General features: G+C 39.7%; 1 protein-coding gene across 1 annotated transcript in view; it reads left to right on the forward strand.

Moving 5' to 3' along the window:
- Positions 1 to 1817: 1817 nt before the first annotated feature.
- Positions 1818 to 27685, forward strand: part of MGC68999 (uncharacterized protein) — a 30627-nt gene continuing 4759 nt past the window's right edge. The window contains 5 exon segments of the mRNA NM_001086394.1: positions 1818 to 1923; positions 18483 to 18536; positions 21065 to 21189; positions 24763 to 24865; positions 26923 to 27601. Of these exon segments, the coding sequence (NP_001079863.1) occupies positions 1897 to 1923; positions 18483 to 18536; positions 21065 to 21189; positions 24763 to 24865; positions 26923 to 27601 (988 nt within the window). The 5' untranslated portion in view covers positions 1818 to 1896.

Genomic DNA, 27685 nt, shown 5'->3' on the forward strand with positions numbered 1-27685 from the left:
ACATGAACTGTTACATTTGCATGCTTGTTATGCTTAATAAGTCTTGAAAATAAGAGTTTTGAAAACCTGAAGCTGCAGTTTTTGCCACAAAAAAACGTTGGTTCCCAGTTGTGAGGTGACCATCCTCCAAGAACTCCACAACTGCCCAGAGCATACCTCATAACCTCTAATGTGGCCACAATCGGTAAGGGAGGTCAGAGGGGATGGGTCTGGGTCGTTGGTAGGATTAGCACCTTTTGGCCCTGTTGAATCTAAGCAGGGGGGCGGGCAGTGGTGCAATGGTGCAGGGTTTTGACCCTGCAGAGGGCGGGTCGTGACATCAGGATAGGGCTACGCATGGGATCGCCGATCGCTGAGTCAATCTTAAGGAATCCTGCCCGGTTTTCCTAGTTTGGAAAACCAGGCAGGCAGTTTTGACCCGGACAGCCCTTCAAAAAACCAGGCTGTTAAACCGAAGACGTGGCAACTACTACTCGTAGGTGCAAGCGAAGGCCAAGGCTCACCAGGTTTTTTCCTGGCATCCCTCCAGCTCAGTTTGAACTGATGTCCCTAAGCAGGCCTGGACTGGGAGTCAAAATAGGCCCTGCCATTCCAAGTACACAGATGCCCAAACAGCTCCCTACCAGCCCAAACAGCCCACTATATGGTAACTTTCTATGGAACCATACAGCAGACCCTCTGGCATTTGCCAGAACCCACACATTGCCAGCCCGGGCCTGCCCCTAAGGCCGGATTTAGTGAAGCAGTACCCCAAGGCCACATGGTCCTAAAGCCAGCCACATCATGCGCTCACCCCCCCCCCCCCTGGTCCTAGTGCCGAGCAAGCAAGCGTGTTTGCGCCAGAGCACTGGGGAGGTTTGGGTCCCCAGTGGTCCTTAGGTATGCGGCATGTTGCCCCTAAAATTTTGCCACCCTAGGCCTTTATGGTTTCACCACAAATCTGGGCCTGCCCTTCAAGTTACCACAGTTTGCCTCATGGCAAAACTAGCCCTATTAAACTTAACACTGCATACAGGTGTACCCCAGGGCAAAACATGCAAATCTTGGGGCAAGGTGAAAAGTGCAAAACACAAGGTTTCTTCCCAATTCACTGTAAAAGTGTTGCAAGGCTTAGGTACCTCAGACTCGTCATTGTTTACTGAGCTCCTTGGCCAGGGCTTCCATATTAGTGCAGTACTGATGGTCACGACATTTTATAAAGTTCGCCCTGCTATCATGTGAAAGGTTATGGCTTTGTACTTTATAATGTCATCACGAGAGTACATTATAATAGGCTTATAAATGACATTATTAAACCCTGTACATTTACTGAAAACGTTCTTAGTTTCCTATAATCTACACAACTTTTGTTATGGAGTTAAACCCTTTCTTTCTAATTTTAACGTCTTCCCACAGTAACATGTAATTCCTCTCTTGTTTTCCTGCCACAGGAATCATATTCATATTTGTGCTGTCAAACGAGAGCCCCCCCTCCACCTTCCTTCAGCCTGCATATCAGTGCCGGGCCTCCTATAGCCTCCCCAGGGTATGTGTGTTGCTGCCTCAGATCATCATATTACAGAGCTGAGCTGAGAGCTGAGCTGAGAGCTGAGCAGTTAAACCTGCCGGCCTGAGAGAATTGGGTCACACAGGTAAGTATCGCCACTTGTTCCACGTGAGACCAGGCAGCGCCGTGCTGTGCGTACAAAGAATTCAGTGTGGGAGGTAACTAGGAGTACAAGACAGTCCCAGCCCAGCTTCCCCCACGCCCCGACATGTTCAGGATCAGCCAGAGGGCGGGGCGCAGGTCCAAGTCCTCTCTTGTGATTACACACATACAGACACACAGGTGCTGCTTGCCCTCTCGCCGGGAGGAACTGGAATTCTTTCTCTCCCACCTGATTACTTACTCCCAAAATGGCTGTTGTCAGATCTCACTACCAGGTAAGGCTGAAACTGGCACAGCGTGCAATGTGCTTGCGCGGGACTAGTTTTTTGGCTGTGGGAGACCCACAAGTGGCTTGGCAAGGTGCGAGAGTTCACTTGCAGACGCGGCGACACTTGGGGTAGAATTAGCAACAAAATGGGGGGTCGCTGAAGCGAGAGAGGGAGTAGTCCTGCTGCAGCGCTGTGCTAGGGAACAGTGTAAGGGTTAAACTAAGCTCCGCGGGCATTCGTGTGAGAATAGCAGGTTAGCCTAGAACTTTCCACTTTTCTAAGTAAATGGGGGGGGGGGGGAGAAGATCTTTCTCTTTGTAGACAGGCCTCGCACTTGGGCTCGCTGATTTCCTGGGGAAGTTTTTAAATTCCTCCAACATTGTTTGAAACCACTTGAGAGAGGGGAGTGCATTCTTGTGTTATTAATTGTGCCCAGGGCCACAGGAGACCTGTCTATGCCAAGCTTCAAATGAGAGCTGCGAGTACCTGTGCCCCTGGGACTATATTCTTATGTGGTACAGCCAGTCTGTTCTTATACGAATATTTCCCTTTTGTAATATAAAGATTTGAGGGGAAAGACTGACCTGCTCTGGTTTAGTTAATTCTGTGCAAAATAAAATATTTCAGCCTTTCCATTCCAGTTCTCTTTCTTGCGTGTTAACACTGAGGTCACATATTCTTATCAGTGAGGTCAATTGGATGGTGGAAAACATATATAAGATGTGGGCCACTTTTACAATGATGGGGCCAGTCAGTTTTCCATTATATATTAATAAGAATGAAAGAAACACACAGAGACTTGTTTTGAATAAAGATTCATCTCGTTATGAAGGAGTAATTTACAGAGAGTTGGGATTTCGTGGCACAAGCTGAACACCTTTTTGATAAACAAGTGACACGAGCATAGTGCAAACTCTGTCTGTACAACTCTGTACATCAGTAATAACACATGGCAAAGAAATGTCAACTGCCTTATTCTATTGTCAAGAATAATGACCAGAGTTTTACTGTGTAGGCCATAATAGATGCAATGTATATTTTCTTTCAAAACAGCAGTTGTTCTCCCATGTGAAAGTTTTTATGAGATCTGACCGATTCCCTCACACCTCGTTTAAGGTGGCCATACATGGAGAGATCCGCTCGTTTGGCGATGTCGCCAAACGAGCGGATCTCCCTCCGGGTGGGCAATATCGGGCTGATCCCATCGTGGGCCCTAGGGCCCAACGATTGGATCCTAGCGAATGCAAACGGGCGGTCAGATCGCGGGGCCGCATCAACGAACAGATGCGGCCGCGATCCGACGGGATTTTTAGTCCCATCCGATCGAGATCTGGCCGACTTTTTTTTAGTTATTCAGTTAGTTTGATAACTAATGGTCATGTGTAAGTCATCTGATCCTTGCCTAATTACTTTTGAGCATCATGTCCTCTTTGGCAGGAATCTGTAGCATTGGGGTAATACATTGAACCCCCTTAACTGCTGTGGTGTGGTTAACAAGAAATAATGCTTATACATGTTCCCTTCTATTTTTTCCATGTATGGCTCTTGGTTGGGAGAATTAATGGGAGAAATTTTCCCAGCCTTGCCTAAGGTCAATGGCATACAGATTTGGTGTCTGCAGCATTGAATGTGAAGTGCCCTGTGTGACCCCCATGGAGCTGCCATTCACTACTGCTTGTTTGTCCAGTAGGACCCTTCTCTTCAATAATATTAGACTAATAGCACAAGAGATGATTTGACTGCTGTTGTCCTTCATTGGAACATAGTGGTGTTCAAAATGTCCCATCTACCTTCCTCTGCTCCTGATAGTAATAAATTTAAAAAAACCTGCTGAACGCGCATATCTTAAAATTTCCAATACTTGTATTGCTACATGCTGATTGTGACGGATTTCCATGTATTATGGTTAACAGTTGGTTCAGGCAGAGTCGGCCTGTATTAGCCTTTGTATGGCCATAGTGTCCATTTAAACATACTATTCCTTGTTCATTTTGTCTGTAATAAGACCGTTCACTGTACACGGTGTTAACTAAGATAAGTATAGGTCCATGTTGTATACAAAACGATCAAATTGGAGTTTTTATATACTATTAGTAACAGCATGAAAAATGGCTTCAACCAAGTCATAACATGCTGTTTCCACTGGAAGGACAAAGAGGGATAAAGTGATCCAAAAAGGGATCATCCAAAGAACAAAACATATATACTTGTGCACAACTTCCTAAGCTATAAATAAAATCATCTTTCTTTAATATATCTTTATTATGTAATTGAAGTCATTGTTGACAACTCTTAAAGCAGATCTCTTTTTCAAAGCAGTTTATTACTCCCTCTTTGTTTAGCAATAACTCATTAAAAAAGCCCCAGCCTGTCTGTTTTTGTTAGCTATCTGTAGATAATACATATTTATGACCTTCAGAAAGTCCTGCAAAAGAAAACATTTTTTTAGAAATAGTACAGAGTTTTGAAAGAATGGGCTAAGAGGATAGTAGATGTAACTGCATATAGGGCATATCATTAAATTGTTTTACTGAAACTTATAAAGGTTTATTAAATGGTTTTTAATGACCACCCTACTGTATGTTATTATGGGTACTCTTGTAATCAGAGGAAGTTCCTGTGACATCACAATTTTAGTTGAGTTTCAAGAGGAAACAAAATGCTTCCTGTGTATATACTGTATTCATTAAGTAAACTTTGCATGTTTTGAAATGTTCTCATGGCCAGATTTGAACAGTTCCCGTCCTTGGTAGCTGCAACCCCACTCTGTTGTTATTTTCACATTCCATTAGGAACTATTAAACGGGCTATTCACCTCTGGCTTAAAGATTGCTACTTTTAATGTCATCAGAAGCTCTAAACAGCAATATTGTTTTTATTTTGACTATTTCTTACCTTTTAAATGGGGCCCGAGGTTCTATGCCATTCAGGCATAGAACCTTGCAATGCACAAGTTGTTTATATGTCCATCTTGAGTTTGCGCAGGTTACCTCCTCCTGGCACTCAGGTTTCCTCCTATCTTGCAAAACATACAAGCAAGTATAATTGAACATAGATTGTTAACTCCACTGGGCTAGGAATGAATGAGAATAATAATATATCATCTCTGTTATAGCACCTACATATTCTGCAGTTGGAAGCAAACTAAGGCTTCTCTGACCCTGCATGACCCAAGTCCAGCCTTGCCAAAAGGCCACATGTCATTTTGCCTTTACATATCTGTTACATTAACCCTTTCCCTGCCAGCCGTTTTGTCCTAGATGCGAACATCTACTGCCAAGCAGTTTTTAGATATTTTGCACTCTTTCACTTTAAGGGCCTTTCCTGGGGTGGTCTTTTAGTTAACCCAGGAAAACAATATATTGTTTTTTTCAGGACAACCTGAACTTTCACAATATGCAAGAATTTTGGTGTAATTCTACTTCTCTAAAAAAATATTGGATTCTAAGTGTCAAATAAAATGAAAAAAATCATGTTGCACGAAGAACAATCACATATATCAGAAACATCATTCATTTTACGTACGAGAACACAGCTGATTTAGAAAGGTCTATGTCTCCTGAACGCGACAATACCAAATATATATAGTTTTATGGAGATTTCTCACTTGTATAGCTCAAAATCTACAAGCAGTACACAACCAAATTTCCAAAGCAACACTCCCCAAACGGCATACTTTTGATTTCAAGGCCAAACATTCCACTAACAGTAGGTTTACCCAAGAAAACTACCCATTACTAGAAAGAACAGATTCTGGTGAATCAAAAATGGGTAGAAATATCTTTGTACTCCAAACCACCAAGTTGCAATTGTTTCCTAAAGTTATAGTGTTTTATAGAAATTGGTGAATTTTTTGAAAAATGACCTCAAAGCTTCCACTCTACAGCAACATATCTCCCACACATCATTAGGTATCAATGTAAAACACCCCAAATATAAAATCCTGGGTCCACTGAACAGTTTGATGCCCAATATGAATAGATGTACCCAAGCACGTGGCATAGGAGGCCCCAAAAGGAAGACCCCCCGTTTGTTCTGTAATTTCAGATACTGCAAAATCAACACATTTACATCGTTTTGGGGGGCGGCAAAGGTAGAAAACAGTACGTTCACCCCAGAAAACCATATATTTTCGGAAAGTACACATTCCCCTGAATCTAAATTGGGTATGCATGTCTTTCTACGCCAAAGTACCAAGCCGCAAATCATTCCTAAATTTGGTGATTTTGGGGACATTTCCAAAAATGACTTCAAAATTTCGACCCTGCAGCATCGTATTACCCACATACTTTTAGGTATCAAGACAAATCACCCCAAATATGAAAGCCTGGGGTCCTCTGAACAGTTTGATGCCCAATATGTATAGGTGTACCCAAGCACGTGGCGTATAGGGGCCCCAAAACGAAGACCCCCATATGGTCTGTCATTTCAGGTACTGCAAAATCAACACATTTACATTGTTTTGAGGGGGGCAAATGTAGAAAAAAGTAAGTTCACCCCAGAAAACCATATATTTTCGGAAAGTACACATTCCCACGGATCTAAATTGGGTATGCATGTCTTTGTACTCCAAAGTACCAAGCCGCAAACCATTCCTAAATTTGGTGATTTTGGGGACATTTCCAAAAATGACTTCAAAATTTCGACCCTGCAGCATCGTATTACCCACATACTTTTAGGTATCAAGACAAATCACCCCAAATATGAAAGCCTGGGGTCCTCTGAACAGTTTGATGCCCAATATGTATAGGTGTACCCAAGCATGTGGCATATAGGGGCCCTAAAAGGAAGACCCCCATATAGTCTGACATTTCAGGTACTGCAAAATCAACACATTTACATTGTTTTGGGGGGGCAAAAGTAGAAAACAGTAAGTTCACCCCAGAAAACCATATATTTTCGGAAAGTACACATTCCCACGAATTCAAATTGGGTATGCATGTCTTTCTACGCCAAAGTACCAAGCCGCAAATCATTCCTAAATTTGGTGATTTTGGTGACATTTCCAAAAATCACCTCAAAATATCTACCCTGCAGCATCGTATTACCCACATACTTTTAGGTATCAAGAGAAATCACCCCAAATATGAAAGCCTAGGGTCCTCTGAACAGTTTGATGCCCAATATGTATAGGTGTACCCAAGCACGTGGCATACAGGGGCCCCAAAAGGAAGACCCCCATATAGTCTGTCATTTCAGGTACTGCAAAATCAACACATTTACATCGTTAGGGGGGGGGCAAAAGTAGAAAACAGTAAGTTCACCCCAGAAAACCATATATTTTCGGAAAGTACACATTCCAACGAATCCAAATTGGGTATGCATGTCTTTCTACGCCAAAGTACCAAGCCGCAAACCATTCCTAAATTTGGTGCTTTAGGTGACATTTCCAAAAATCACCTCAAAATATCTACCCTGCAGCATCGTATTACCCACATACTTTTAGGTATCAAGACAAATCACCCCAAATATGAAAGCCTAGGGTCCTCTGAACAGTTTGATGCCCGATATGTATAGGTGTACCCAAGCACGTGGCATACAGGGGCCCCAAAAGGAAGACCCCCATATAGTCTGTCATTTCAGGTACTGCAAAATCAACACATTTACATCGATTTGGGGGGGGCAAAAGTAGAAAACAGTAAGTTCACCCCAGAAAACCATATATTTTCGGAAAGTACACATTCCAACGAATCCAAATTGGGTATGCATGTCTTTCTACGCCAAAGTACCAAGCCGCAAATCATTCCTAAATTTGGTGATTTAGGTGACATTTCCAAAAATCACCTCAAAATATCTACCCTGCAGCATCTTATTACACACATACTTTTAGGTATCAAGACAAATCACCCCAAATATGAAAGCCTAGGGTCCTCTGAACAGTTTGATGCCCAATATGTATAGGTGCACCCAAGCATGTGGCATATAGGGGCCCTAAAATGAAGACCCCCATATAGTCTGTCATTTCAGGTACTGCAAAATCAACACATTTACATCGATTTGGGGGGGCAAAAGTAGAAAACAGTAAGTTCACCCCAGAAAACCATATATTTTCGGAAAGTACACATTCCAACGAATCCAAATTGGGTATGCATGTCTTTCTACGCCAAAGTACCAAGCCGCAAATCATTCCTAAATTTGGTGATTTAGGTGACATTTCCAAAAATCACCTCAAAATATCTACCCTGCAGCATCGTATTACACACATACTTTTAGGTATCAAGACAAATCACCCCAAATATGAAAGCCTAGGGTCCTCTGAACAGTTTGATGCCCAATATGTATAGGTGTACCCAAGCATGTGGCATATAGGGGCCCTAAAATGAAGACCCCCATATAGTCTGTCATTTCAGGTACTGCAAAATCAACACATTTACATCGATTTGGGGGGGGCAAAAGTAGAAAACAGTAAGTTCACCCCAGAAAACCATATATTTTCGGAAAGTACACATTCCAACGAATCCAAATTGGGTATGCATGTCTTTCTACGCCAAAGTACCAAGCCGCAAATCATTCCTAAATTTGGTGATTTAGGTGACATTTCCAAAAATCACCTCAAAATATCTACTCTGCAGCATCGTATTACCCACATACTTTTAGGTATCAAGAGAAATCATCCCAAATATGAAAGCCTAGGGTCCTCTGAACAGTTTGATGCCCAATATGTATAGGTGTACCCAAGCACGTGGCATATAGGGGCCCTAAAAGGAAGACCCCCCCTTGTATGTTCTGTCATTTCAGGTACTGCAAAATCAACACATTTACATCGTTTTGGGGGGGGCAAAGGTAGCAAAAAGTAAGTTCACCCCAGAAAACCATATATTTTCGGAAAGTACACATTCCCACGAATCTAAATTGGGTATGCATGTCTTTCTACTACAAAGTACCAAGCCGCAAACCATTCCTAAATTTGGTGATTTTGGGGACATTTCCAAAAATGACTTCAAAATTTCGACCCTGCAGCATCGTATTACCCACATACTTTTAGGTATCAAGACAAATCACCCCAAATATGAAAGCCTGGGGTCCTCTGAACAGTTTGATGCCCAATATGTATAGGTGTACCCAAGCACGTGGCGTATAGGGGCCCCAAAACGAAGACCCCCATATGGTCTGTCATTTCAGGTACTGCAAAATCAACACATTTACATTGTTTTGAGGGGGGCAAATGTAGAAAAAAGTAAGTTCACCCCAGAAAACCATATATTTTCGGAAAGTACACATTCCCACGGATCTAAATTGGGTATGCATGTCTTTGTACTCCAAAGTACCAAGCCGCAAACCATTCCTAAATTTGGTGATTTTGGGGACATTTCCAAAAATGACTTCAAAATTTCGACCCTGCAGCATCGTATTACCCACATACTTTTAGGTATCAAGACAAATCACCCCAAATATGAAAGCCTGGGGTCCTCTGAACAGTTTGATGCCCAATATGTATAGGTGTACCCAAGCACGTGGCGTATAGGGGCCCCAAAACGAAGACCCCCATATGGTCTGTCATTTCAGGTACTGCAAAATCAACACATTTACATTGTTTTGAGGGGGGAAAATGTAGAAAAAAGTAAGTTCACCCCAGAAAACCATATATTTTCGGAAAGTACACATTCCCACGGATCTAAATTGGGTATGCATGTCTTTGTACTCCAAAGTACCAAGCCGCAAACCATTCCTAAATTTGGTGATTTTGGGGACATTTCCAAAAATGACTTCAAAATTTCGACCCTGCAGCATTGTATTACCCACATACTTTTAGGTATCAAGACAAATCACCCCAAATATGAAAGCCTGGGGTCCTCTGAACAGTTTGATGCCCAATATGTATAGGTGTACCCAAGCACGTGGCGTATAGGGGCCCCAAAACAAAGACCCCCATATGGTCTGTCATTTCAGGTACTGCAAAATCAACACATTTACATTGTTTTGGGGGGGGCAAAGGTAGAAAAAAGTGCGTTCACCCCATAAAACCATATATTTTTGGAAAGTACACATTCCTGCGAATCCAAATTGGGTATGCATGTCTTTGTACTCCAAAGTACCAAGTCGCAAGCCTTTCCTAAATTTGGCGATAAAAGCAACTGTTTTTACATTTCTGAAAATCGCCTAAAAATATTGCAATTGGCCGCATTTATCTCACCCAATTTCTTACATACAATTGTAAAACACCATAAATATTGATGCCAAGGGTCTACTGAACAGTTTGATGCCCAATATGCATAGATATACCAAGGCAGCTGGCATGTGCGGACCCCAAATAAAAATAGTGAATATGAGTTTTCTCCGCTGCCCATTCGCCTTCTGTGAACATAGACCCTTGACTTCATATTATTTGCCTCAAGACCCTCCTAACAGCAATGACCCCCCAAAACCATACATTTTTGGAAAGTACACATTCTGCCGATTCCAACAAAGATAACGACGTCTTTCTACACGAAACTACCAAACTGCAAAGCTTTTCTAAACATATAGGTTTTTACAACATTTCTGAAAATCGCCTAAAAATGTTGCAGTTTGCCGCATTTATCGGACACAATGTTTTACGTACAAAGAAAAATCTCTCTAAATATGGACGTCAGAGGTCTAATAAATAGTTTGATGCCCAATATGTATAGATTTACCAAAGTATGTGTTGTGTATGGACCCCAAATGAAAAACGTAACTATGAATTTTCACGCTAGCCAACTAAGCTGCAGAAAAGAGAACCCTAACTGTACGTTATGTGCCGTAAGACCCCCAAACTGTAAAAAGACCCCCAGAAACCCATATATTTTTGGAAAGCACATATTTTGGCGGATCAAACTAAGTAAAATCTATCTTTCTATACCAAAGCACCAAACAGCAAAACGATACTAAAGATACATAGGGAACAATAATGCAGGGATAAAATTGCAATAAAACCACAAAAATAGCGTAAATCAATGAAATAACAAAATAATTGTTCTGACAGCGTAATTAGTGGCCGAAATCGATTATCCAATAGTCACGCTGCCAAAATAACACGTTTTTAGGCAAAAAAAACAAAAGATAACAGTATAATGAATTCGTAAAAAAAAAAAAAAACACCTGTTTGTGTATACATATTTGTGCACTAATAAAAGTTATCTGAGTGTGCAAATACATGTAAATAAGTGTAAATAAGTGTAAATAACTGTACAAAAGGGACCAAGTGTGCTAAAATTAAAAAAAAAAAATTTAAAAAAATTCCAATCTTTACTAAAATGCATAAATGTACTGTAAGTATGTGTAGGTGCAGGTAAGTGTGTAAAAAAACGTGCACTTACCGTTTTTGGAGCAGGAGAATCGCTGTCTTCTTTGGAGGAGTCCTGGCAGCGTGTCTGCAGAGTTGCTGCGCAGCAGGAAGTGCGTGGGCGGCTCTGCAGGCAGGAAGAAGGTGAGTGTAGTAGCAGACGCTCCATGCGATGCGTCTGCTACTTTGAAGTCGGATCTGCGACAATCGAGTCGCAGATCCGACTTGACAGCCCCCCAGCCTCGTTGCCTAGGGGGCTGTCTTCTCTCCCCACTCTCTGCGGAGGCGGCAAAAGCCGCCGAAGCAGAGAGAGCGCTCAGCTGCTAAAGAACGTACAATGTACGTTCTTGGCAGCCTGAGCATTTGCCTGCCAGCACGTACGCCGTACGTGCTTGGCAGGCAAAGGGTTAAAGGAGACATTTTGTGTAAAAATAAGAATGTACCAGTGCATTATACTTATTAAGATATAGAAGAATTGTGCTTAAAAAAAGTAGTTTCAGGCTGATTTATTGAATATTTATGCAGAAACCATAATAACCCCTCCCTTCCACTTCCTGCTCCCTGAATTCCCAGGCTGTGCAGGGGAGCCGGCGGCTCTCAGCTCACTTTACTGTAGGGCAAGAACCAATCAGCAGCTAGCAGGACCTTATAGGGAACTGAAGTCTATCTGTGCTTGTGTGACTGCAGGGCTGTGATTGGCTGTCCCCCTCCTACTGTGCTTCTGGCAGGGACCGTTAGGACACGCCCACCCCTCATTTGAAACACAGACATGGACCAGAGAACATATAGGGAGCTCCAATAAAGGGGCTATTTTTAAAGGTAATATTAATTTTTAGTACCATGTAAAAGCAACACCATATATTACTCATAATTGCCTACAAATTCTTTTTTTCATTTATTCTATATGTCTCCTTTAACTCCCTGTCTGCTGGATAGCACACATAAATGTCTGCTCAAAATGTAAACATTGCTGTAACTATTGTTGGGGACTCATGTTTCAGAAAACCTAAAGCCCTTCACAAATTTTTCTTTTATTCTAGAGCAATACAAAAACGACTTGCTTTCCCACCACCCAGTCAACTTTTTAAACATAAAAGTGATGCGTACTTTATGGCTATCTGGATTATGTGCCTGTTTCAATGGCGACTATTTACCCATGACTATTGTAGTACTGTGTTCCTCTATTGCAGTGTATAGAAAGACCTATGTTTTTATGTGGCATTTTTCAGCATGGGCTGGAGCCAGTTTCCCTTTGTGCATCTATTTTATGAATACACAAGTGCACATTTTTGAAGCCCTGTGTTTACACATACCAAAATAAATTGGCCTGTTTCAGCTCTTTTACCACTGCAGCTGTTTACTTTGAAAACTTGAGATTTGGGAGTGTTGAAGAGGAGGGAGGGCATGCATCCTAGGAATGTGGGGAAAGCATTTGTAGGTTACATGGCCCAAGATAAGTTAGAACTTTGGCAATTTCATGCCTTTCTGATCCTTCTTTATTGTAGCAACATTAGATGAACAGAGCTCCAGTCAATTTTGCAGCCACTGCATCTTTCTGAAAGCAACATATCATTTTTCTCTTAACCTGGGCAACTTTATATGTTACCTACCATACATTAGTTTGGTACTTTTATTTCTATTAGAAATTCTCAAGCTTCTGTTCGCCAGCTGTTACTGATCGCCACTCCCAGCCATCCTGGTATTTAACCTGGTTAATGGAAACAGACTCAATTTCACAGTGCCAGTAAAGCTTTGATTACAGGTTTCTGGATAGCAGTACTGAGTGTAAAAGAGATTCGGGTAACATGTTTTAAACCATTTACATTTTGCTACTTGTTTAGCAACCTATACTAACCAATACATTTACAATTGCCCAGGTACCTGCTATAGGTTACTAGACAAGTAACAGGCTTAAGGCCATATATAACATTTTCCATTACCCCATTTATCAACTTCTAGCTGTGGTTTTAGCTGATGGCAGGGGTTGCAGTGGCCCTACAGACATACATTTTGCAGTGCTTTGTTGGGTAATCATTATTTGTATATAACACCAGTAAGTTACACAGCACTTTCTATTAGTTACTAACAAACGTGTTATCAAATAAAAAATAAGATCAGAGGGCACTGCTTACAAGAGCTTAAAATTGACTGTAAATTGTACCAATCTTAACGTGCTCAGGTAAATATAATTGAATTCCTAGGAAAGAGAGAAAATTGGAAGCATAGATTTAAGGAATAATGTACTCTGTTGATCAACATGGTTACCATTGATGTCTACATGGGGATCTTTTCAACCATTTTAAGGCACACAAGATAGATACTGTGTGGGCAAAAAAATGCTTTGTCAGACATTTCTTTTAGACTATAGAATAACAAAACAGGAAATGAATGCTAGAAATTGAAGGGAGGATGAGTAGGAAAGATAAAATCGTAATTATACAAGTGAGTTACATAGTTAAGTTGGCTTGAAAAAAAAAGCTCAAAGTCCATCAAGTTCAACCCTTCCAAATGAAACCCAGTGCACATACATACATACACTTAACACTGACCCCTCAATACACTCAGATAAACTCTATATACAGTTATGGAACCTTTTATCCAGAATGTTCCAGAATCTTTCCGTAACTTGGATTTTCATACCTTATAAATGTTTAAAATCATTTAAACATTAAATAAATTAAATAGTCTGGTTTCGCCAACAAATTTCTTCAAAAATCTTCAAGTTCTTCTTCTCTAGTCCAGTGATCCCCAACTAGTGGCTTGTGAGCAACATGTTGCTCAACAAGATCTTGGATGTTGCTCCCGGTGCCCCAAAAGCAGGTGGTTTTTTTAGATTTCAGGGTTTGTGGCAAGTTTTGGTTGAATAAAAACAAGATATACTGACAAACCAAGCTACCGTTAGGCTGACAGTCTGCACAGAGATTACCAAAGAGTTAATCACAGCCCTCTTTGAGCTTCTATCATGGTTTTGTGGCTTCCCAACTCTTTTTAAGGTTCACGAGTAAGAAAGGTTGGGGACCCTGCTCTGGTCGAAAGGGTATTCCATTTTATGGGAAAAAAAATCTCCTGCAATTTGTCTATAATGCCCTCTAATGTACTTATAAAGAATAATCATGCCCCAACCTTGACCTGACTTGATAAGTTATGTCTTCCACCCTTATAACCAGTTTACTTGCACGTCTCTACTCTCACTCTAGCTCATTAATATCCTTCTTAATGACTTGAGCCCAAAACTGCACTGCATACTCAAGGTGACCTAGAGACCTGATTTAATCTTCTCCCTTGAGTTAATGCCTCTTTTTAACTACAAAAATCCCCAGAACCTTCTCATTTAAGGAAACCCCTAACAAACTGCCATTTAGTGTGTATATCTCACATTTATATTATTTCTGCCAAAGTGTATAACCTTGCATTTATCCACATTGAACCTCATTTTCCAGTTTGCTGCCCAGTTTTCCAATGTAGTTCTGCAAGGTGGCAACGTTGTGCATGGAACCTATAGTTCTGCACAATTTAGTATCATCAGCAACTGTACTTTTAATGCTCACCTCCAGATCAGTAAAGAGATACTGCCTTGGAAAAACATGTTTTTTGCAAAATGCATCTGTTAATAGTGCTGCTCCGTTTTTCAAAAGAGCAGATTTTTTTTATATTTAATGTCGGAATCTGACATGGGGCTAGACATTGTCAGTTTCCCAGGTGCCCCCAGTCATGTGATTTGTGCTCTGATAAACTCTTTACTGCTGCACTGCATTTTGGAGTGATATCACCCCCCTCCCTACCCCCAGCAGCTCATCTGCCGAACAATGGGAAGGTAACCAGATAACAGCTCCCCGATAGATATAAGAACAGCACCCAATAGTAAAAATCCATGTCCCCTTTCAACTCCGTCAGTTATATTCAGTAGGAGGAACAATAACCTGTCTGAAAACAGTTCCATAGTATAGCTACGCTTGGCTTATTTGCTGAAACCCATGTCGGGAAAATGCCATAGAATTGCCTTGTGTTGCACATTACCATCGATCAGTTTACATGATATCTGTTTTCTTGCACACTTCAAAATATTTTACATGTATATACTGTAGCGCATTTTAAAATAGATTTAAAAAAAATTTTTTTCTAGCAAACAATTACAATTTGTGGTTACATACATGTTTTGGGTGGAGGGTTCTGCATTTTATGTTTCTTACGTGTTTGTTATTTTATCCGTATAGTACCAACATGTTTAAGGATGACTTTAATGAGATTGTTCATTGTTCACATCATTCCCTGACCCAGTGAAGCTTCCACTAAATTGTCCCGGTCAAATTCATGCATTTCACACACACTTAAGTCAAGAAATACACATTTCTGAAGTATATTGATGCTTGCTTGTTTTTTTCTGTATTCCTTTCTCCACCTTACCAGTTATCAATAGTCCAGTTAAAAAACAACCAACTCTGAATAAAAGCTATAAAATACCTAACAAACGTGTGTGGAAAGCAAAATTACAGCTAATTGCTTTGAGGTTCAGTAATTGTCATTTGCACACTTCAATACAACACATTCTTTAGATTCTTGATTTCTAGGCATGAATTCAGCCTGGCAGCATTGATCTTTGCAATGGGCTGAACAAATGTTCTAAACTTGGAGAGAAATCAAAGCAATGTATTTTCAGAAGAAATGCCAGAAATATGCCATATGAATACAAAGTCTCCTGAAGGTGGCCAGTAGGTCCCCTTTTAAAAAAAAAAAATTTAAATTAGTTTTATTCCATCAACTGTCAAGACATTTTAGGTTAAATTCAAACAAGAAAAGTGAATATATATCAGTGCCTTGCTGAGGCTTTGAAAGCTTACAAATCCCATAACGTTCCATGGTATTTTTTATTTTAAAACTCTGAAACTCAAAATTAGTTTTTTAATATGACATTATACTATGTTAGAAGAGAACATATGAAAAATGATCTGTTTGCACAAGAACTTAATCACCACATTAATGTTTACAGATTCATATTATGCTGCAATAAAGGCTTTAATTGGGTCCTCCACTCCTAAATTGTATTTTGTATATTGAAAGAAAATGTAGACGTAGTAAGCATATTGGGAAAAGCATATTGTATGTGTGTCTGGCTGAACTGAATCCTTGAATAGAACGCTTATTGTACCCGCTATGGTATCTGTTATCTGGAAACCCGTTCTCCAAAAAGCGCCAAAATACTGAATGGCCGTTTCCCATAGACTCCATTATAATCAAAGGAAGTATTTTCTTTTTCTCTATACTTGATCCAAACGAAGATATACGGTAATTATTCTTTATTGGAAGCAAAACCAGCCTATTGGTTTTATTTAAAGGAGAAGGAAAGTTATTTTATACTTTGGGGTGCCAAAAAAATTAGGCCCTCCCAAGTGATTGTATTTACTTACCTGACACTCCCGGTTGGTGCTCCTGTCAGCAGAAAACTGCACCGGCCCAGGGTTCTTCCAGCGAGCACCACGGAACGATCCTCTGCCTGCTGCTTTGCAGTAGAGCGAAAAGCCAAACTTCAATGAAAAAGCCGACTATTTCATTCTACTGCACATTCGCCTGCCCCAGGAAATCTGAAGAGTGAAGAAGCAGGCAGAAGATTGCTCTGTGATAGACGCACTGGCCAGGAGTATCGGGTAAGTAAACACAATCACTTGGGGGTGCCTAACTTTTGGGAGCCTCAAATATAAAATTACCTCCCTTCTCCTTTAATATTTACCCAATTTTCTAGTAGACCTAAGGTATGAAGAGCCAAATTACGGAAAGGTCCATTATCTGGAAAACCACAGGTCCCAAGCAAGCAAGAGTACACTTATATTTGGGGCCGGCCTCAGGTGCTCCACCCTGAGACTTCAGCCAAGGAGGGGGATCAACCAAATGTGTATTTATAGGCAGATGCTCTGAAAAATCAATGGAGTCTTTACTGAAAATATAGCTTGCCCTTACGCATTTTGTGCTATAGCTAGCACTTATACTATAAAATGCACTTATAAATCTAGCCTATGCTTAATTTTGTCTGTCAACAGAAAAAAAAAACAATATGGTGCCTATAGGATCAGTATTATTATGTAATACCTTGGATGCGGTCATGAGAAGTATATCGACTATAATAACTTTAGTATACCTGTAAAGGATAATCTAAATTCACTTTATGCTAAAACATGGCAGAAAGTAAAATCATGAACCAAGGGCACGAGTTTAACATATATCACTTATATAGTGTTCTGGATGACTTATATTGAGTAATCAATACAATCATTTTCTTTCAAGCTGAGTTAAGAGCATCAGTCCAGGGTTAATTATTGAGGACTTTAGTCTTTTCATGACAGTATAAATATGTTTATTTGGCAATGTGCTGCTCTGTGTTTTATTGCGTCAGTATGATGGATTTTGTATGAATTTGCTTGCATTGGATGTGGTTGAAATGTTTATTTTTTTGGTGGGTGACTTGCGTGTGCTTGTGAGGCAAGTTGTTTGATGTGAATGCGCTTGTGTCTTAATGCAAAGTGTAAGATGTGCTTAGCTTGCATTGGGTGTGTGAATACTGCAATCTTTATCTATCTTCATATATATATATATTAATCCTGTTTTGTCGCACTAGAGATATTGCATTCCCTGCAGATGACCGTAAAGTACCTGAAAAAGGGAACAGATTTTGGCTAAAATGTGAAGGTAGACGCAACAATAAATAAATATATATTTTATAAATAAATGATAAAGGATTCCTTATAGTTTTCCTTGTCATCAAACCATTTGCCAATTACGGGGAGCCTGTTTGGCTCGGTGCATGAATATTCTCTATCATTTGCCAAAGTGTTTTCAGTAAATAGTATGGAATGCATGGTTACAATATTTGTAGTTTTCCCTTTTAGTTTATCCATCGATCAATTTGTGCAGGCAGAATTATCTCGCTGTGTTCTCTTTTGAATTAGTATGTAAGGTGTGTGTGTGTGCGTGTGCATTTGAAATGGTAAGTGATGGTTTAGACAGAAGCGTTTGCTATACAAAATGTTCATGCTGATAAAGTCATGAACCACATCTCAGTATAAATGAAATGAATAAAAAGTTTGACACCGCTAACATGCAGTTGGCTGATTAACTGCATTCAGGCCTTGCGGCGTCCAGTCAATTAGAACTGCGTCCAGCTATGTCTCACAGTGATTTAAGGAAACCTGGAGAAACACAAAAACTATTCGACACTGTGATGGCAGGAGGCATGGAAACCGTTCCTCAGCTTGTAATTAGAATCTTGATCTCTCATTTTTTCTGTTTCTCAATTCCTATTATTTAAACATATATGCCTCTTTCTTCACAGGGGTATGGACTGGAAGATGTCGTGTGGGAGCAGTACACTGTCACATTGCAAAAGGTACCTTGGATTGGTGTTGTATGCCTAACTCATCGCAACATTTTGCTTCCCGATTTCTTTTTTTTTTTTTTTGATACATGTAAATAATGAATGCAGAAAATAAGTGGCATGCCTGTAAAAGTCACACTGGTCCATTACTGCCTCTACCAATTCATCTTTCCACTAAAGACTTTTTATATGCAATGGTCAACAGACTAGTGTTCCTTATGATAGTGAGGGAACACTAGTATGTTGATCAGCAAGACTACAGCATGGGGAACCTGAAAGTCTCAGAAGGCAACATTTTGCTACTTAGCTGTTGCAGAACTAACTAAATCACCCAACACCTCCAAGTGTGGTTATGTTATTGCTTGAATAATTTAATTGTGAAAATCAGGGCTGTGTTTAACTTTGGTACTTTGAAGTAATGTGTTACAGTCTGGTTTCCATGAGTTAATATCTAATAGTTGTACAAGGTTAACATGATACCACTAGCTGAAAATACATAACTACCCTACCTGTGCTTAGACTATTGTGCTCCTAATACTGAATAGACACAGGGATAGCTCCTGTGAATTTGGAGCCTCCTCACTGAAGTTGGGAGATTATTTTTATAACAAAACTAAACCCTTTGTGAGGTCAAACAGGCCTGAAAGGTAGATGATGTTAAAGGAACAGTAACACCAAAATGAGTCTTTCAAGCACAGAAAACACAATAGATAAGTTCTAAAGAATCCCATTGTATACTACAGAGCTTATCTGTTATCTGCTGTGTATCATGTGCCTTTTCTCCTTTCCAGCTGTGAATGGCTGCCTACATGGCTACACAGCAGCTTGTTTATATAAACTATAGTAGAGTTTCTAAAGCAAGCACACCAGTTTTACCAGTGCAGCACAACCGTACATTATAGTTTTAATACTTTAAGGCTAGGGCCACACAGGGGCTGAAATACTCTGAGTCTGTTCGCACTGCTTCTGATTCAATTCCCAAGAGAGAGGAGGCTTTTGCCCGCGGTAGGGCTGAAATCAGCCAGCATATTTCAGCTAGCTGATTTTGTCTGCTCTATTTTAAGCCATTTGTGTGATCAGAAGCAGTATAGTAGAAAAAATCTTATTTATATAAAATAGTTCCCATGATACCATGCTCCTGCAGTAAGACAAAGACTGGCGATTCTGCACAGTTGTTCAGACTGGAAGGAATTGCTTGCACATGTAAAATTACACGAGCGCTCTTATTGTAGCAAGTTGTAACAGCGTACAAGCTTTTTAGACGTGCTCTCATACAGGGCAGGAACGGTTTCGGCACATGGACAGTTAGTTCTTTAGTACATCACCAAAAAGAAAATTTTGGTGCCGAGAACTGAGAAATAACTATACCTTCCAGTGGGCACTGCAGAAGACAGGAACGTTTTTTTGAAAAACTATTTTAGCGATTAAAAGACTTTTCTTGTCCTTTAAAGTAAGAAAACTATAATGTACTTTTGTGCTGCATTGGCAAAACTGGTGGATTTGTTTCAGAAACACTAACTAACACTATAGATTATATAAACAAGCTGCTGTGTAGCATGTGGACAGCCATTCAAAGCTGAAAAAGGAGAAAAGGCACAGGATACACAGCAGATAACAAATAAGCGCTGAAGTATACAATGGGATTCTTCAGAACTTATCTGTTATTTACTGTTTATCCTGTGCTTGAATTGCTGCCCCATGGCTACACAGGTGCTTGTTTATATAAACTATAGTTGTGTTTCTGAAGCAAACACACCAGTTTTACCAGTGCAGGGCAACATACATATATTGACATTCTTTTAAAACATTAGTTTTTTGGTGTTGCTCTTCTGGTGTGAATTAACATTGGATATTTTTCCAGTATATGTGGAGGCAGATTGGGTATATGCATGCAACTACTCCTAATGATGAGCAGGTTGCAGGCATTCTAGTAAGTAGACCAGCTCCAGTAACAATGTATGTTCAGTTGTGCACACACAATACACTAGTACTTCAGTTAAAAAATATTTACATGCTTTGTTCTGCAAATCTCAGACTTGCTCCATGTTCTGCAAGATGTGAAAATAAACCAGAACATTATCCATATATTGCAATTCTGCACTGAGAAACAGTTTTTCTTGCAGTTGGTAAAGTTCATACTAAATAAAACAACAGAATAACAGGGCATAATGTATTATGTAAAAATAATAATGGCTACATTCATAGTATCATAAAAAAACATCTGACTCGTTTGGAGTAAACTGCATATTTCCGGTCTATGCTGATCCTAAATTTCTCTGCACCAAAGTGACTGTGCATACTTAAAGCAAATACTGTATAGTTACAGTAAAAATAAGAATAAGTGTGGGCCAGAGAGCCATGATGGTGTTTTTAAGCACTGTCCCTTTCTATTGGTTAGGTACAGGGGTATATCTGCTAGAATGTGAAGCTATTCCATTCACATGCCCATTGAGTCCAACACAATCCATCTCTCCAAATTCAACCACTGTGATCTGAAAACATTCTTTCTTGATATTTTTCTGTTTAATTTTTTACCATAGGATCCCAAAAAAGGATTTGGCATTGCTGTTTCTGGAGGAAGGGACAATCCACACTTCCAAAATGGTGACAACTCCATTGTGATCTCAGATGTACTCATAGGGGGGCCTGCAGAGGGTCGACTGCTGTAAGTAATTTGTAAGCTAAACCCCAAAACATTTTCTAATATTTTTTGGTCATTTGTTTTCATATCAACTATTTGGTGAATTTAACTTTGGGTGGATGCCCCAAGTTCAGTCATGTTGTTTACAGGCATTTTAAACCTTAGTTGCTGGATTACATGATCAATCTCTAAACAGGCTGTCACCTGAATAGGCACATACTATGTTAATGGATTCATCTGGAGTACCAAAATCCTATTGACATTTTTAAAGGAGAAGGCACAGTAACAAAGTATTTAAGTGCACGTTCATTATCCTTGTTATGATATCTCAAAGCACCATAGTAAACATCCCCTAAATATGTAGGAAAACAATGGTGCCATCACCTCTACATGCAAGTAGGCTTCCTATTAGATGGGCAGTTAATGGAGGCAGGCTGTATGTCATGTGGCCAGTGCATCATCGCTGCACCTGTAATAAGGCAAATGCCTTGACTGACTTTGTGTGATGCACATGAGCTTGCCCAGGGATGCCCAAAAAGGAATAGGATAGAGGGTAATAATTTCAACAATTCTGAAGACTGATAGGCACTAGCTTATTAACAGCTTTACTTTAGTGAGACCATTCATATACTATCCTTTAAGATCCACTTTTTGTATGAGGGATTTTTTTAAACAAAAGATTTTGCATCTGGTGTGCTAGTCTGATATATTTGAATCAGATGTCAATCCATATCTGCAGTTGATCTGTTAATTGGTCTCAAAGCAGTGACCTTTATTCTTTTGTTATTTATTATTGTGCTAGTCCCATTGCTAAAAGATATAGCTTTAGCCTTACTTTACATGCACAACCTCACTTGCATAAAATATGTTTATTGATTCTGTTCTTCCCTATGAAAAAAATCTTGACATTTGACATGATAGATCCCAGATAATTTATTTATTTTGCAGTAATTTTTTTTCTTCTGCTGATTGATTTCTGCTACAGATTGAAAACGCTAATGCATGATTTAGTGATTGTCTTTGGGGTGGAAGATTTGCTAACACTATAAATTGTACAAATTCAGTGCAGTCTCATATTTGTATTGACAACTGTTTTAATAAGAAAAGTAATGTATTTTTTTAAGGGAAATGGACCTTATTTGTAAATACCATTCATTATGCACTTGTTTTTTTCATTTCAAGGAAAGATACGTTTTATTTATATATATCTATATCTATATATATACATTTTATATCTATAGATATATAGATATAGATATATATAGATATATAGATATATAGATATATATATAGATATATATATAGATATGTATGCCACTCAGTTTTGTCTTTTTTTTCCCTTTGGTATCACTGCTATCCAGCCTCTTTCACCTTGTGTGTGGAGATGTCACCCCACTTCCACTGCTATGTTTCCATATAACTTATCTGGGCAAGGAGCAGGCACATATTGCGCCCCAACCAAAAGCAAATATTGTTCCCCAACCAAAAGTGCAGGCAAATACATCCTGCACTCCGTTTGGGGGTAACAGTAGTTTGTTTTTTTTGTTTAAAGTGACCCCGCCAACGCTAGCACACTCTCTCCTGGAGGGAGCTCCTGGTGCAAGGGGCCATATCGTGCAGAGTGTCTGTCCATACACATAATGAGCAAGTTGCAGCATTCGCTCATTATGCCAGGGGCATGCTCCAGCATGGCTGCTCAAACTTGGAGCTCCCTCCCGGTGCAGGTGTCCTAGCACTGGTGGGAGGCCATTTAAAAAGTAAAAAAAAAAAAAAGCTACCGTTACCCCCAACCAGAGTACAACTTTATTAGTCTGCACCTTTGGTTGGGGGGAAAATATTTTTGCCAAACATTTGCCCTAACAACTAAATGCTATTGTGTATATACATTATTCAACTTTTTTTAAATTAAGATATATATTGTTGTCACCAGAATATCAATAAAATTTACACGTTACTCAGTACTTTCACTCACTAGTATAGTTTAGGGGGAAATTATCTTACATTCAAGCAGTAGAAGTCTTGTCTCCGAAAGCAATTCTACATTATAAGGCTTACTATTATTAATAAAAATGTAATATAAACTGCAAATATCAAAGCAATCATGTTATTTTCCAATATCCAACTTTCTCTACATGCAGGCTTTTTGTTGTAGTTTATTTTTCTGAAAGGCAGTTTGCTCTAGAAATGTCTAGGCAACAGATGCACAGAACAATGTTATAGTAAAGTTAACTGTCCATCAAGTGATGACTGTCATATAGAAGCAGATTGCTGAAGGGACGATGCTGAAGAGTAACTTGATTATTTCAGAAATGGTACAGACTTTTCAAATGATTATATTTACTTTGTGCTGAACAAACGTTTTGCCTATTGTTTTAATTCACAAAAATCTTCTTTTGCTATTTCTTGAGCTAAATAGAACAAACTATTCCATGTTTGGACAAATTAACCCCCCTTGCATAATGGACTCCTGCTAACAAAACAGTCTCAACTAAGGGTTTAGGGAGGGGTTTCAATATTGATAATCTGTTTATATTTCTCTTAAGGACCAACTATGCAGTAGCTTCAGTTTTCCTGTTTGCCCTATTAAGCTCAAGAAACCATAGAATTTTCATTATTAAAACAGGCAAAAGGTATGTTAAACAGATATCAACTTGAAATGTACCGTACAAAACATTATTACAGTATCAGAGATAAGGGTGCCGTGAATTTAGAAAATAAATATTAGCTGAAAGTTATAAAGCACAATTAATGCCTTTGGGGAAAAAAGTAAAATGATATAATAAAAAGGCATAATTATCAGATGGCATTGTCCCTTCAAGTGATAACAGTATACATTTATCTTTTCTATCTTCCAAGACAAGAATGCCATTATTATTTTGTTGTGGTGCCATTATTATTGTCTGAGGAAATTACAGTAATCCAGTAGCAATATTGCTGTCTGTTTGCTCTTGTCAGACATTAGGATTAGAATCGGGTGGAGGTGGCTTGTGGGTAGGTTTTCTTTCTGCCTTCCTTCATTCTTAGACTTTAAAATGTGATTTACCCTCAAAACAGTACATGCTGTGGGATAATAATGCAAGGGAAAGTAGTCATATCTTGGACAAGTCTGAGATAGAGTCCTGCAGCTGGTCGGGTACCCACAAAAACCTGCGGGTTGCGGGTATAGACGCGGGTCGGTGGTTCTGCAGGTTTGCGGGTCTTCTCAATAGCAATTTTTACGCCTTTTTTCTGATCACGCCTATTTCCGATAATGGCACTTCTGATTTACAATGACGGCACTTCCTGATTCTTGCGGGTCCAGGTTGCGGATAAGGTACTTGCGGGTCGGGTAGCCGGTCCAAGCAGGTAAGAATGCGGGTCCGGGTTGCAGGGTATGGGTCGTGTACGGGTTCCAAAAATGGACCCGCGCAGGACTCTAGTCTGAGACCTGCCTGTGTGCTTAAGGTTATTTATTCATGAAACAATTGGCTTGGCCTGATAACAGGGTTAACAATCTATATTGCAATGACAGTATGGTAACTAAGAAAATATGCATTACTGTCAATTTGTGCTATGAACTGAACTCCTTATTTAACATATGTTTTCTTTATGTTGTAGTGAGAATGACCGGGTTATAATGGTTAATGGAACCCTTCTTGAGAATGTGCCACATTCGTTTGCCGTTCAACAGCTGAGAAAATGTGGGAAAACTGCAGTTCTGGTAAATTATTTTGTCACCATAAGTAAAAAAATGTCTGCTGATGATACAAAATTGTGCAGAACTATAGCTATGCAACTATGTAATGTTGAATTAAGATAAACTGGGGCTCTAGGCAGTATTTGGTGTATGAGTTTACATACAGTTCATGTGTCCTGCTGGTGCCACTCTCCCCCGCCTTATACTATAAAGCAGACCATACAAAGTATGATAAAGTAATTTGATAGGGCAAGTAAACCCCATGTCACTTAAATAACATTATTGTTGTTATTATTAAGGCAGAGAGAGAATTAATTTAACAAAAGCTAATAAAGCTGATGCTTGCTCTGTGGTGCACTACAGACTGGGACCACTAAGGCAGTCCAACTGGAGGTCTATGGGCTCAATGTGATATTTTTATGGCGCCCAGCATGCCACAAATCTCCATACACCTCTGTTTTTAGTGTCATTGCTTAATTGCTTAATAATTTGACTGCTGTGAAAAAATAAATATAGTGTGTCATGGCATGGGAAATCTTGTCAAAGAAAACACTGGTCAAAGGCATTTTAAAAGCCTCCCTGACATCATTGTATAACATCCTCTATTTAAATATATCAGGCCTACAAATATCCTATTTTCACTAGCATTTCACTACCAAAAAGCGCCATTGAGGAAATTCTGTCTTCAACACATGTTTTGCATCTCAGTTTGATGACGTTTACACAGACTGCAGGCTGCCAGCAACCCAAGGGGCATTTTGCTGACATTATGTATATTATATTGTGCTGGGACCAGCCAATTTTATAATGCCTTTATACACATTTTTCGTTTTCTGGGAATTTGCAAAAATGCAGCACACAATTGATCTACCTTGTCTCATAATCTTTCTATTATATTACTGCACCAGCCTATCCGTCAAAAAAAAACAAAAAAAAAAAACTTCTTTGTCAAATAAATATTTAACTTGAATTCTAATTTATGTATAGATAGAACTTCTTTACTTACTTAACACTTTTCTTTTACGCCACTAAATACAGGTTTTGTCCCATAGACAAAATAATCCAAAAATAATACAAACTTTATAAAACGTCCTTTTTCTCTGTAATAATAAAAAAGTACCTTGTACTAGATCGAAACTAAGATATGATTAATCCTTACTGGAAGCAGAACCAGACTATTGGGTTTATTTAATGTTTACGTGATTTTCTAGTAGACTTAAGTTATGGAGATCAAAATTACGGGTAGATCCCTTTCCAGAGACCCTAGGTCCCGAGCATTCTGGATAACAGGTCCCATACCCAGTGGCGGATTAAGGACATATGAGGCCCCTAGGCTACACTTTCCTTGGGGCCCCCTCCTAGGGTTGGACTTTATTATGGCGCGGTACGCGCCACAGTTTTTTTTTTAAAAAAAAAAAAGCCAACCACCGTGTAAATATGCTAGCGGTTTCAAACTTAGGCACATGACGCTAGCGTATTTACGAGGAGAAACAAAAATAACAAAAATTATTTAACTGTCTGCAGAATTTATTTCACTGTCTGCAGGCTAAAAAAATTTCCAGCTAGGCTAGCTGCCTGGGACAGAGACAAGTTCCAGCACAATACAGCCAGTAATAGGCAACTTGAACTTGGGCAGCAGCTTCTTGGTAAAAAAAAAAAGGTAAGAGGAGTGATGATGGTGAGTGAGAGTGGAGTCTCGAAGAAGACAGACAGTCAGACTGCGTGTCTGTCCACATGAAGATTGTCAGCCCGGCGAGTCTGTGCACTTGTACACTGTGACGCAGAGAGATGCTGTGAGCCAGAGTCCCAGTCAGCAAGCCTGGGGGGGGGGCCCGGACCCCGGTGAATTTTTTTAAAATAAAATTAAAAAAAAAAAAATTCAAAACCCATGGGCCCCTACCACTAATGGGCCCCTAGGCTATAGCCTAGTGTAGCCTAGGCATTAATCCGCCCCTGCCCATACCTGTACTCTTAGGAAACTGACATTTTCTCGTGTTACTTGTACTTTTATCATCTATTTTCCATTTGATTTTTTTGATTTTTTTTTTTCAATTACTTTTCATGCATTTTACTCCTGGCAGGTAGTAAAAAGACCAAGGAAGGTTCAGTTGGGTCCTCCAAGCAAATCGGAGCCGGCCTTAGATGTAATAGATGACTATTCTGAATATGAAAGCAGAACTGCCTATAGTGCATATAGTGACAGGAGTGGATATGGGGGTTCCCGCAGCCGTGATCCAAGCCCAGACAGAAACATCCGAAGGGACCAAGATAGAGGCCAATATTATGAACGAGAACAGGGAGGTTATGGCAGCCGTGCCAGAAGCGTTGACCAAGATCTTAATATGGAATATGGACAGAGACGGGACCACAGCCGTGGTAGGACCATTGACCGGGATTTAGATGAAGATCGTGGGTACAGAAAAGACCATAGTCGTGGTAGAAGCATAGACCGAGACCTGGATGATGATCGTGGCTACAGAAGGGAACGCAGCCGTGGTAGAAGCCTAGATCGTGAACTAGATGATGAACGAGGTTACAGGAGAGAAAACAGTCGTAGCCGCACCATAGATAGAAATGATATGTATGACAGAGGTGGAGATTACAGTCCAGACAGAGATATGGGGAAGAGAACCTATGAAAAGGAAATTCAGAAAAGTCGCAGCCGAGATAGGCTACAGTCTCGTAGCCCATCTCCTCAACCAAATAGAGGTTCAGACAAAACCAAAAGTGTTCTTCTCTCAAAGAACAAGTCAAACGAAGGTAATTTAATAATGGTTATATTGTTTTCTTAATAGAAACCATGGATAAAATGTTGTTAAAACCTGGATTATTTTTTACTCCCCT

This window comes from Xenopus laevis, chromosome 1S (assembly GCF_017654675.1).
Source record: "Xenopus laevis strain J_2021 chromosome 1S, Xenopus_laevis_v10.1, whole genome shotgun sequence".
Taxonomy (NCBI): domain Eukaryota; kingdom Metazoa; phylum Chordata; class Amphibia; order Anura; family Pipidae; genus Xenopus; species Xenopus laevis.